General features: G+C 38.4%; 1 protein-coding gene across 1 annotated transcript in view; it reads right to left on the reverse strand.

Moving 5' to 3' along the window:
- The window catches only part of LOC110167577 (neuronal membrane glycoprotein M6-a-like), a 35,178-nt gene continuing 22,467 nt past the window's right edge, over positions 1 to 12,711 (reverse strand). The window contains exons 5-10 of the mRNA XM_055158145.1: positions 10,434 to 10,626; positions 9,007 to 9,163; positions 5,316 to 5,469; positions 2,654 to 2,730; positions 2,510 to 2,575; positions 1 to 308 (exon numbers count right to left, since the gene is read on the reverse strand). Coding sequence (XP_055014120.1) covers positions 156 to 308; positions 2,510 to 2,575; positions 2,654 to 2,730; positions 5,316 to 5,469; positions 9,007 to 9,163; positions 10,434 to 10,626 — 800 coding nt within the window. The 3' untranslated portion in view covers positions 1 to 155. The remainder of the gene's footprint in view (positions 309 to 2,509; positions 2,576 to 2,653; positions 2,731 to 5,315; positions 5,470 to 9,006; positions 9,164 to 10,433; positions 10,627 to 12,711) is intronic.

The following is a 12,711-nucleotide window of genomic DNA, read 5'->3' on the forward strand; positions in this document are numbered from 1 at the left end:
CCTGCTTCCTTATAGTATATTTTTAAAACTTAACTCGTTGGTGTTTTCATAGTATATTTAGTGGTATATTTGCGCTGTTTGTCAGGTGGGTGCTTGTGTGTATGTGCCTATGCTCTGTTTGAATGGTGCGTGCCGCCCTCTGCTGGCTCTCCTCTCTATGTGTAAGCGTTGAGTCGTTCTTTGGAGCGCGTGGAGTGGATGTCGTGCAGCTCTTGCTCCTCCTTGGACTTGATGTCTTCGTACTTCTGCATCCGGCTGGCATCCTTCAGGTAGCCCCAGTTAGCAGCCAGAGCCATCAGGAAGTGCACCTGCGGGGAGGGGAGCGGCAGATGGAGCGGGGTGAGTCCAATGTGCAGCAGAGTTTTACTATCTATCCACCCATCTATCTATCTATCCATCATCTATCTATCTTTGCATACATAAATCTATCTGACTATCTATCTGTCTGTCTGTCTTTGAATCTATGTAGTTTTTTATCTATCTACCAAAGCATTTATCTACCTATGCATCTATCTATCTATCTTTGCATACATTGATCTATTTATCTGCCTTTGCAACCATTGATCTATCTATCTTTCTGTCTGACTATCTTTCTGTCTATCTTTCTGTCTGTCTGTTGATCTATCTATCTATCTATCTATCTATCTATCTATCTATCTATCTATCTATCTATCTATCTATCTTTACATACATTGATCTGTCTGTCTGACTATCTATCTATCTATCTATCTTTGCAACCATTGATCTATCTATCTTTCTGTCTGACTATCTATCCATCTGTCTGTCTGTCTTTGCATCTATCCGTCTATGTATCTATCATTGCATCTGTCTAACTTTGCATCTATCTATCTGTTTAACTTTGCATCTATCTATCTATCTATCTATCTATCTATCCATCTATCCATCTTTTTATCTAATCTCGCTATTCATCCATCTAATAGTTATATAATAATCTAATAATTAATCAGAATGGTCTAGATTTAACTGAGACAAACCAACACACAGTTTTCATGACATTTGTAGATATTGTTTATGAAACTCCCACAGACAGACTGATTCGTGTGATTTTGAATAGAGCTGCTGATCTAAATAACTTCTACAACAGCGATCTCCAACCTGTAGCTTAGTAGTTACCAGTAGCTCTCCACCCCCTTCCAAGTAGCTCACCAAAAGATTTCTGAATCATACAAATTGTGTTTCAAATGTGTTTTCTAAGTCAAAGAAAGGGTGCACATAAACATTTTTACACAAATTTTTCACGAACAAGCCAGATCAGTTCTCTAGAAGGACTCACATACTAGTATTTTCACAGTATATTCCATTGTTTTCTCTGGTATTTTTACAGTTACTAAAGTTTGTCCCTGGAGGGCATTTGTCCAGGCCTAATGTAAACTGCATTTAATGATTTACCTCAGTCCGTGCAAAATAAGTCAATGCTAAAACGTATTGATTAGTCCTATACTTAACGGCCTGCATTCATTTAGCTAGAAGGCTTTAAACTTATATCAATCATGTTTTTAAAAATATTTTCCAGGAATGTCTTAAGTAATGAACAGAATTTAATAGAAATGAACAGACCATTTATGAGATTGCCATAAAATCAATGCTAATCAAAACTAGCAGCTTATATGTAGCAACAGAAAATCAATAAGTTATGTAGATGCACGCTTTATAATTTAATGATTTCAAAATGTCAAAGAGAGAGCAGGGCTCAGTATAACTCTATGGTTGAGGTATTTGTTGAACAGAAAATACACAAATGTTGAACCTAATAATTGTTATTGTTAAAGATACACTGTGTAACTTTTTTGTTGGAGGGTCCATCACATGCTTGTCTCCATGGAGATGTTATTACTTTGTCATGAATGTTCCACAGTATGCCGTTAAACTATCCATCTTGCATTTACTCAATTACATGCATTTTAATGACTTGAAAACATGAATTTTTTACTGTGAGTGGGCTTGCCTCTCCACAGATCTGACCCTGTGGCATCACTTGCTTGTACTTAGTTGAGATACATAAGTGTAATGCCATACTGTAGAATAAATCCAAGCAACTCAATAACAGTTTCATGTAAAGAGGCAGGTGGCGGATCCTCTATCAGAAGAATTCCACAGTGCATCTTTAACTGGTTACACCAACCAGTATTTGACAAAAGGATCCACACATTTAACATAATTTTAGTTTTATAGTTTTAATGTTCATTGTTTACGTTTTTCTTCTAAGTCCTCTCACAAATAAGTAATTTTTTGAGTGCAATAAAAACATAAAAAAAAAAAAAACAAGGTTAGAGTCAGAGTCAGGTTTAGTCAGAAAATATATATATATATTGACTTAAAATATGAAGGAATTAGTGCACGAAATACACTGGTGTCTAGGAAGTCAATAGCAAAAGTCAATAACTACTAGCATTTCTTTAGGCAAGACTCGCACTCACACTGTCTGCGAACCATTGCTTATGATACAGTTGTAATGATATTCTAATAATAATATCTGTTATATTCTCACCATAGCAATAACAGCAGCCCCAGCTCCTGCCAGTGCGCACACAAACAGGTGGAAGGTCAGGTCCAGCTGAGGAGGACATTAGTGTTACTACAATGCACTTTATTTTTGTTAAATGAACTTAATTTCTTTAGTTCTGCCTCTGACCTCGTTGGATTCGCACATCTTGAAGAACTTGTCAGATCCTGTGCACACTTTCCTGTCCTCAGAGATAGTCACAGCTCCTGTAACAGATAAAACATAGTACAGTTAGTAAAGGTGCAATGCATAACGTTTCTGCTATTTTTTCCCCCCACTATTAACAATGAGTTCATAGACTTAAAAGAGTCATATTTTGTGTTATTGTGGTGTTTCATATTAAAACGACTAAAAGCAACATATTCCTAATTTCTGAGCATTACAAAACACCACTGCTGCTAAAGAGGGCAAAAAAATAAATAAAGCTAAAAATAGTAGCTGCTGATTTTTTAAGTTGTTTGATGAAGACAAATGATCATAAAGAGTCTGCTTCAGATACTGCACAGTGAAGTGTTTTTATATGACATGATATCTAAGGAACACTGTAGCTTTTCTTTTGGAGGCATGGAATGTTCCCCACTATGGCATTAAACATTTATTTTTATGCATTTATCCAATTACAGATGTTTCTACTAGTACAAAAATGCTTTGTGTGATAACCTCTCCACAGATCTGACCTGCTTTGGCTTGGCTGTGTCAGATGCTTGTGTCTATGGAGTTTAAGGCGTTTATGGAACATAGCAAAGCAATATCTTTTCAAAGGAGAAAAACAGGTGGCAAATCCTCCACCAGAAAATGTACATAGTGCACCTCACCTTTAAGGTTGTTGAAAAGAAGAATTTGAACCCGGTAGCTCCTGGCTATGTGGTGATATTGTGAGTGAAGAATGAAAGAATAATTGGGAGAAAATATGACCAAAACTACCATCAACTGCAGTGAAATTAAAATGAATTGTTTATAGAGGGAAATAATAACCATTCTTAACATCAGCCAGTCTCCATAATTTACAATACACCCATGTTCTAACTACTGTGGCAGCACATCAGGTTTAATTCTCGGGTTTTTGAAGAGGTAATAAGAAGAAGGTAATATGCTTGCGGGACATATTTTGGTGCAAACTAAAATGAATTCTGTATTGAGCTGGAAATAATAACATTTCTAACAGTACACCCATGTTTCCCATCAGTAATTTCTGCATCTGATTTTGAACACTAGATGGCAGCCATCACAGGACGGTTTCTCTTGTATTACATCATGGCTTTGCTTTCAGGTTCAAAGTGAGAGAAAAACACAACAACATGGAGGAGGAGTGTGGCTCTGCACAAAATAACATGTTTATACAGCATCGCTTTAATTTGGGTTGTCATGGTGACAATTCCATTATTTTCAATTATTTATGTAGCCCCAGGAGGTCCTGCTGGTTAGGTTAGATGTCATTAATGTAATTCACATGTTAATGTAAAATTGTGTGGCAATTTAATAGGACAAGACATACTCATGAATACTAAAACTAGTATCGAAACGAGATACTCATTTGAGCAATTTGAGTATTGATACAAAAAAAAAAATCACATTCACAGGACAGAAATGAACCTTTCCTGAATAGTTTTAGAGTGATCTTGAGCTGTATTACAAGTAAAAGAGCACATAGACTAGTATACACCCATGGACCACTATGGAACCTACCTGCATGACTGAGGGATTACACAGTATAAGACCATTTGGTAATATGAAAGAAAGTACTGTTATTTAATGCTGAAAAACACATTCAATTCATCATTGTCATCATTGTAGTATGGGACTCAGTATTTAGTATCAAGTTGTCTATATCATCAGATGTACAGTAGTGTTTTTTATCCATAATTAAAAATGTGACTACACCTATCTAAGTTGGAGCGTGACATTTGGGGGTGGCACTGACACCTGCTGCTCTGTGTGGCATTTGGAGCACACAGTTTCCATGGGCGCTGCCAGTTTGGTCAGTTTGGTGAACTGCCATTTAACCAGATTACACCAGAAATATGAACCAGAACCAAAGGTGGCCTTAGGTAACTGTAATGTTGTATAAATATTTTGAAGCCATCCTGTTGCTCAAGATAACCTGCTAGTGTCATCTCGATACTACAATTTCAAATCTGATGAGAAGAAGAAGGAATAGACTTGGTATGCAATACTGATCCTAATACCACAATCATAGTTGAAACACTCTTTGTCTAGACAATACAATGTGATTTTCTATATTAAATCACAGTACTTTTTGTATATTACTATGTGGCCTTATATCTGTGTAATACCTCAGTCGTTCAGGAAGGTTCCATAGTGGTCCATGGGTGTATACTAGTCTATATGCGCTTATACTGGTTCTGATACAGCTCAAGATCATTCTAAAACTTTTCAAAATTATGATTTTAGCAAATAGCTAACGGATAGAATAGGCTCTTAGATCAAACAGAAGCAACCGTAAGCATGTTTGAGCCTCAGTTGCCTTGTGACTGAATCTCCAGAAGTAACTTGACACCAAGATAGTTAATGAATATTGCTACAGTGTATTAATTTAAAGATATTGCATTTTAACAATGTCAATTTTAGCTGCCCCCATCTGTATTAGATATAATTGGCCTGGAGAATGTTGTGATGTCATCTGAAACCCAGCAATATACAGACTCTGCTCATGTGATAAACAGAGCTTTGCATTTTTACATGATTTGAGATTTCAGAGCAATCAATTACTTATAAACCAGTACTTAACTAATAACACCTCTTAGAACAGTTCCCCCTTGTGGTGACTTACCGAACTGGCGCAGGTCGAGGCAGAGGTTGGCCCCCTCCACGACACTGGTGTTCTGACACATGGACCAGACGTTGAAGTACATGAAGACCGGCAAAGATGTGAACGCGGTCACTCCCAACCACACCAGGAAGAAGAGGTAGGCCAGGAACATCAGCTGGAAGAGAGAGAGGAGAAACACAATTTGAGAAAGAGAAAGAGAGACCAGGAAGAACAGGAAAAAGAGGTAGGCCAGGAACATCAGCTGCAAGAGAGACAGGAGAAATGATATTTGAATGAGAGGAAAAAGAAGATGAACACAGACATGTATAAGGGCGCCCATAGCCTTGAACTGTCTCTTCATTTCATGTTCCAGGGCAGCTGTGGCTTCAGAAGTACATTGGGCATTGTGACTAGTCTATTATTCTTTCCATTCTTCCTCTATTTCACTTTCACTATTTTTCTCTCTCCTCTCTCTTGTAAACTGATGTGTTCCAATAGTCTCCTGAGGCGTGAACCAGAAAACTGTCCACTGCGTGAAAACAAATAAATACATAAAACAAAACAACAAATAATGTTTGTATAGAACATTTCCAACAAAGGTGTTCTCCCCTGCCTCTCTTCTCATTCTCTTTTTCTCTCTCCCTCCCTGTCTCCCCATCTTTCTCTACCCCCCTCCCTCCTCCCTCCCTCTCTTCCTCCTCCTCACGATTGATACGTGACTCACACAGAGCCGCCACATGGAGAATGGGCCTTGGCAATGAGGCTCAGGAACAGTCACAGTTTGTCTTCTGCTTGGACATCATTTAAAATGGTTTCAGAGAGTTGGATTTTAAGGCCTTTTTGGTTTACAGGACAATATGGTCAACTACATTTACTATCACAAATGCCCCGTGACCTGGCCCCCGGATAAGCAGAAGAAAATGGATGGATGGAAGGAAATGCTCTCAAATTGAAATAGGATTCTCAGTAAGCACCATTATCAAATCACAAAGGCTGCAATTAATTAGATAATAGAAAGTCCTCTGCAAAGAACAGAATATCCTGTCTTTATATCTTGTACTTGTAGTTAAGATCTCTACAAATATGTTTTGATGTGGATCTTGTATTAGTTTATCAGTTCATACTTCATTCTCCTCCCAAAAGTTAATGCTCCTAGATTTTTACTTTAAAATGTGGTGCATAATTCATTCCATACTGGTGGTAGTAACCAGTCTGAGTGTCAAACAGCTCATGCAGGATAGGTGGGAGAAGTACAAACCCCAACCTTCGGGTTAGAGGGCAAAAACTTGTTCATTCTGTAAAGAAATAATATATTCATTTCATTTGAAAACATAAATAAATTAAAAGATGCACTAAGTAGCTTTTTAAAAAACTTTTCGGTAGAGACACTTTCTTGTTATTGCACAACCTGGAAAGTTCCATGGTATAGCATAAAACCTATCCAAAAGACACCCAGGTTGCAACGCAGTTATGAGACAGATCTGTGAAAAGGCACGCTTTACCATCACCTGACAAATCCAGAATGATATCTCTCTATTTCTTATACAGACAACAACAATCTGGTCCCCTTGCCCTCCACTGGTCTCAAGCCAGAAGTTTGTTTTTTTCAGTAACGCATGTGAAGTAAAAGAACTCATTGGGCAACTATAATTTACAAATAAGATGAAAATTCTTTCACTTCAGAGTTTAGTGCTTCATTGCTTTAAGTTCCTTGAGGTATTTTATTTTGTGGTATATGTGCCCATCTAAACTGAGAGAGATTCACTAGTGACCAGACTCACATTTTCATAAAGTATTGTATGTTAGTGTAGTTTTACCAAGAATTTTTGAGCAATAAAAAAAAAAAAAAAAACACACATCGCAAAATAAATGCTAGATATATTTAATGTCATACTATGGAGCATTCCAGGAAAAGCTATTACATCTCCATGGAGACAAGCAGATGGTACCCGAGAAGTCACCCGAGAAGTTATAGTCTGCCTTCAAAGCTGGTTATAATTTAAACCTATTACTGATTTGTGTGGAAGATATCAGAGTCTGTAATTGTCTCTAATCAGGTTTTCTCTATATCATATCTATCTCCATGTCAGTTTGCTTGTACACAACTGCGAAAATCTATTTAAATTGTAGGGCACGCTGAAAGCAACACTTCGCAATCCAGGTCTAAAAATAGTGTTTGATTCTTATGGTTACACTTTCCTAGGCTCATATCTCTACTCAGTAACTTACAGTCTTCTAGTGATTCTCATGGACTAAATCATAACTAAACTAGCGCTAAACCAGAAATAAAGCCATATTCAATGCCCTGATCCTAAAAACCTACTAGAATATTTTCTATTCCTCAACATTGTGTATAAATAAATAAAATGCATATGTGTGACTGTATTACTAATTACCTTACGCCATGGCATATTACACAGTGTAAATTGTTTCATCACCTGACTCACCACCATAATCCTATAAAAGGGAGAGTTCACTTAGTCATGTCCAAATAAAGCCTGGTTACATAACACACAAGAACGCAGGATGTCACTGTAAAATTAACAAGAGTACACAAAAGGCAATCAAATAATGTATATATGCAAAAAAGAGTTTTGCAATTTAAAATGTCACATAAGAAATAAAATAAAATAATATCCCGTCTTAAAATAAAAAAAGCACAAACTGTGTCTTAGACTGAAGGTCTCTAAGTCTGTACTGACATCCCTGCTAAAAACTAAAAACATCCATTAGCCTGTTCAGCATCTCCTAAATAAGAATGGTTTTAAATTACCCAATCATTTTCGAACATTACCAAAATACCTGTCGTTATCCAAAAAGAGCAAACCTACAATTACTGAGCTTCATAATATGTGCTAGCTACTGCCAAAGTCCAGAGCACCGCACAGCCTAATCAGAACTCGCTCCAAGCATGTGAGGTACAATCTATTTAACATTTAACCTTTTAACTGTATTATAATGGTCCTCCCCCATAGTAAGTTGTGGTTTGTCAATGTTTGAGTAAGTTTTATTATTTCTCATTTGAGGCACCATAACCCTGAACAGCAGCTAGCCATTGGCAGGACATTGAACATGGTTAGACAGTGGCACTTTGTTGTGATGATGCTTTCAATGACATACATGTAAAGGGCCAGACAGAAATCAGTTTTAAATAGGAAGTCAGCAGGCTATGGGGTATTAAGTGTTAACACATAACATATATAGATAACATATATACATGTCAGCTTTTATAGTGTTGAAAATGCTATATTTGCTGACAATGCAAGAATGTATTCAAAGTGATTAGTTAGTTTCAATTTTGTTTTTGGCTTACTCTGCTCCCCGCATAAAATCCCTCCCCCTTCTGAGGGCTAACACAACAAAATCAGCCTGCATCCTGCTAATGCAACTACTGCATATTGCATCAGGTTTGTGAAGTTGTAGTGTATTGTTTTATATCCTGCTCTTGTATATCTATGGAAAATCACTTTGAGGGAGCATGGGTGATGTAGGCTTGTGGGCTGAGTCTTGAATTGTACTGTTAACTATAATGAAGGTTTGAGCCCGGGAGAGACAACAAGCTTACTCAAACATGCATGGATGACATCTAAAACCTCTTCAGACATGTTTTTGATGAGTGAAAAACATTTTAATATGGTAGAAATAATATGATCAAATAAATTTTTCTTTAAATATTGTGGCACTGGTGGTAGGTATTAAAAACATTTCTTACGAATGCGGTGAGGCAGCGTCCGCAGGCAGTGATCTTGAACTCTCCATACAGATCCCTGATGGCCCCAGTGGTGAAGAAGCCCTCCACGAGCAGAAGGACCCCGAACACAAAGAAGCCAGCTGCCAGCCCATAGATGATGTACTTCAGGATGTCAATGCTGTGGGAATGACATCAACACTCAGTCAGTAATCGCTGTTTAGATGCGGTTGTAAGGGCTTTGAGTGCAGTGTGGGGGCTACGAGACATAGCTAACTACAGAGAAGAGAAGGGCCTCAATGCACTAATGAGTGAAGCTCATTAATTTAACATGTTCTGAAACCAAAACAAGAACCAATACTTATCTCTATAATGAGATAACAAGCTTTTTAGTAGTTTTCCTCTTGTAGACAGTGTACTCTATTCTGATTTTGCATTTCTTTACAACATCCATTTTATATCGTTAATATAATATCACCCACCTCTATTTCCATCTGAGAACTTGGTAATTGGAGGAGAGTCAAGAATTAAAGCTGAGGTACCTAAGTTTTTTTATGAGTACATTTTTTATTTTCCCCCAAAGAGTATATTGTGCTTTGTCTGCTGCAAGTATTTTTATTTCTTGTAAGCCACCAAGTAATCACTAAAGCAGTGTTCTGATTAGCTGCGCTTGGGACATCCACCTCTGTTTCACTTGTCCCAAAGTTGAGGACATGCCCTAAAAGATAATGCTTGTGGAAAGAATGTGAGGAAATGGTTTGTTAAAAAGCTACGGAGGAGTTAAGACAGATTTAAATACTTACTTCTTCCTTCTGTGGTGTGAACATCAGATACCCCAGATTTAATATTTTGAGCTTTTAACCTCCTCAAAACATCTGAATACTGCTTTATAATAACTAGGCCTACTCGTTAAAGGTGCATTGTGTAACTTTTCTGGTAGAACGTCCGTCAAATGCTTTTCTCCACTGAGACGTAATTACTTCATCTGGAATGTTTCACAGCAAGGCATTAAACTTTTCTATCTTCATGGAGACCAAACCAAACCAAGTTACTGGTCATATCTGTGGAGATTTTTTTTTTTTTAATGTAAGGTAGAGCGGTTTAATGTCATACAGTGGAACATTCCCAGCAGAGCAATCACTTCCACAGAAACAAGCAGGTGATGGACCCCCAACCTAAACGTTGCACAGTGCACATTTAATAATTAGAATCAAATCTAAAATAATGTGGGTAGGTGCTGTTATTATTATTATAAACAATTTATTGAGAAATATTAAATTGATTAGACAACACAATCCTTCATTTGTTGCATTCTATGTAGAAAAGGTTTCAAGGGTGGACACCTGGACAAGTATTAAATGTAATGTATTACATATTGCATAATGCCTTGTCACGACTCAAAATTAATAATGTTTTTAAGTGAAGTGTTACCTCAAATCCAGTGTACTCACATAGTAAAGACATCGATAACATCTCCCGGAGCTCGAATCACCTCAAAGTAGTTCTGCAGAATGGTCACTGTCCCACTGAGAGCCTCGTGTCCACAGCCACAGAACAGAGCCACTCCCATGTACAGTAAGATGGTGGCAATGAGGGAGGCCCAGGGAAGACTGCCCACGCAACGCTCGCAGCACTCCTTACAGCCTAAAGAGAAAGAGAGAAAGACCGGTTATAGACTAGGACTAGATCAGAACTAAACCAGGATTAAAGCAGGACTGAACCAGGACTAACACAGGAAGGGAGGCTCACGCAAAGCTCACTTCTTGAAAGACTAGGCCAGGATTACCCCAGGACTGAAACACAACTAGACCAGGAGTAAACCAGGATCAGACCAGGACTGAACTAGGATTAAACCAGGACTAAAGAGAACCCCAAAGGAGACTGCCCACACAAGGCTCACAGCACTCTACTGCTTGTGAGAGAGACAGGTTATAGGCCAAACCTAAACTAGAACTGAACCAGGACTGAGCCAGAACTGAACCAGGACTGAACCAAAACTAGATCAAGACTGAACCAGGACTGAACCAGAACTAGACCAGGACTAAACCAGGACTGAACCAGGACTGAACCAGGACTGAACCAGGACTAATACTGGCGAGGAAGGCACACAGCACTTTTTACAGCCCACAGAGAGAGGAGAGAACAGTTACAGACCAGGACAAGACCACGACTGAACCTCAAAGTCAGGCTTTCATCTTGGAGAGAGTCGAGACAGACTACAGACCAGAACTAAACCAGCAATAGAGGCCTGTCATCTTGAGGCTGATTTGACCACAGTATCCACACCCACGGATAGAAATGACGAAATACAAAGTTCCACATTTTATTTATGCCTCAGCTTCATTACAAATCAATACCTCGTATTCCAGCTTCTCTCATGTGTCTGTACTATCTGTTTAGCTGCTGTCTGTTGCAGTCAATGTAATCCTCTGTCTCACCCACCTCTCTCTCACACCTCTGTCTCCCTCTCTCTCATCTCTCTCTTGTTCTCCTTACTCTCTCACCAGTCCCTCTCTCCTCTCTTTCCGTTTCTCTTCCCCTCCTGTCTTCTCTATTCTTTCTCAGTCCCTCCCTACCCCCTCTTTCTCTCACACCTCTTTCTCTCTCCCCATCCTCCCTCTCTCATCTGATCTTGGAAAACCATTTCACTCCATAGACTCCTCCTCTCCATTTCCTTTCTCTTCTTTTCTCTCTCTGTCCATATCCCCCCCCTTCCTCTCCTCCTCCTTGTCTTCTTCTCTAGGAAAACCCTTTCTCTGCACCCCCCCTCCCCTCTCCCTGTAGCGCTACATTAATATTGAATGAACAGCATCAGTGCCTACAGAGAGAGGCGCTTCTGTCACAACACAGGCTTTGGATGAGAGGAAATAAGATGCATCTATAAGCAAATACTACAGCATTTTCAGAGTACAGTTTTTTTTATGTCCTCTATTGCTGAATTTCAGATGGCTTCAAAACATTCTATAGACCAACAATATTTAATACAGATTGGGTTACAGGTTCAACATTTGTGCATGTACCTTTTATACTTTATCTCATGTATAAAAGGTATAAATCCAATCTTGCTCTCCATCTAGGAGTATGACATCATTACATCCTAGAATCTGAAAACCACCCATGCAAGGTAAAGCACTGGCAATCCACGCTCAGTTGTGATCATAGTTCCTTATTTAAAAGAGTATGACAAGTACCCTACATTTAAATACTTGGACATTCCCAGTATTGGTATGAAATAATAGGTAAAAATAATTACATAATGTGTGATGGAAGTTCAAATAACTGTTCTTTTGTGTCTGAATTAATTTCTACTGGGTTCTCTTGTTCCACTATCAACATAAGATTGCACAATAACAGACAAATCCTCCAGGTAAGATAGTCCAACATCCTGACTTGGGTGTGGAGATGGAGCCCTGGACACTGCACTGTAGTCACCCACTGCTCCTGACAGTTTTAAAGATGCAAGGAAATGCCATGGAGGTACAGGTCAGATCTACAGACTAATGACCATGCAAGAATGTAAGAATGCAGGTTTTACCAGACAAATACTTGTAAGATAGATATGTTTAATATCATACTGCGGAATATTCCAATTAAAACAAGAACATCTCCAGGGAGAGAAGCAGATGGCGTACCGCTTACCAGAAAAGTTGCATAGGGAATTTTTTTATTGAGAGATAACACTTAACCCCAGAGACACAAAAGTGACAAAACTGTCTGAACATTACATGA

The sequence above is a fragment of the Boleophthalmus pectinirostris genome, unplaced genomic scaffold (assembly GCF_026225935.1).
Source record: "Boleophthalmus pectinirostris isolate CB_2022bp ecotype Guang Dong unplaced genomic scaffold, ASM2622593v1 HiC_scaffold_22, whole genome shotgun sequence".
NCBI classification, from domain to species: domain Eukaryota; kingdom Metazoa; phylum Chordata; class Actinopteri; order Gobiiformes; family Gobiidae; genus Boleophthalmus; species Boleophthalmus pectinirostris.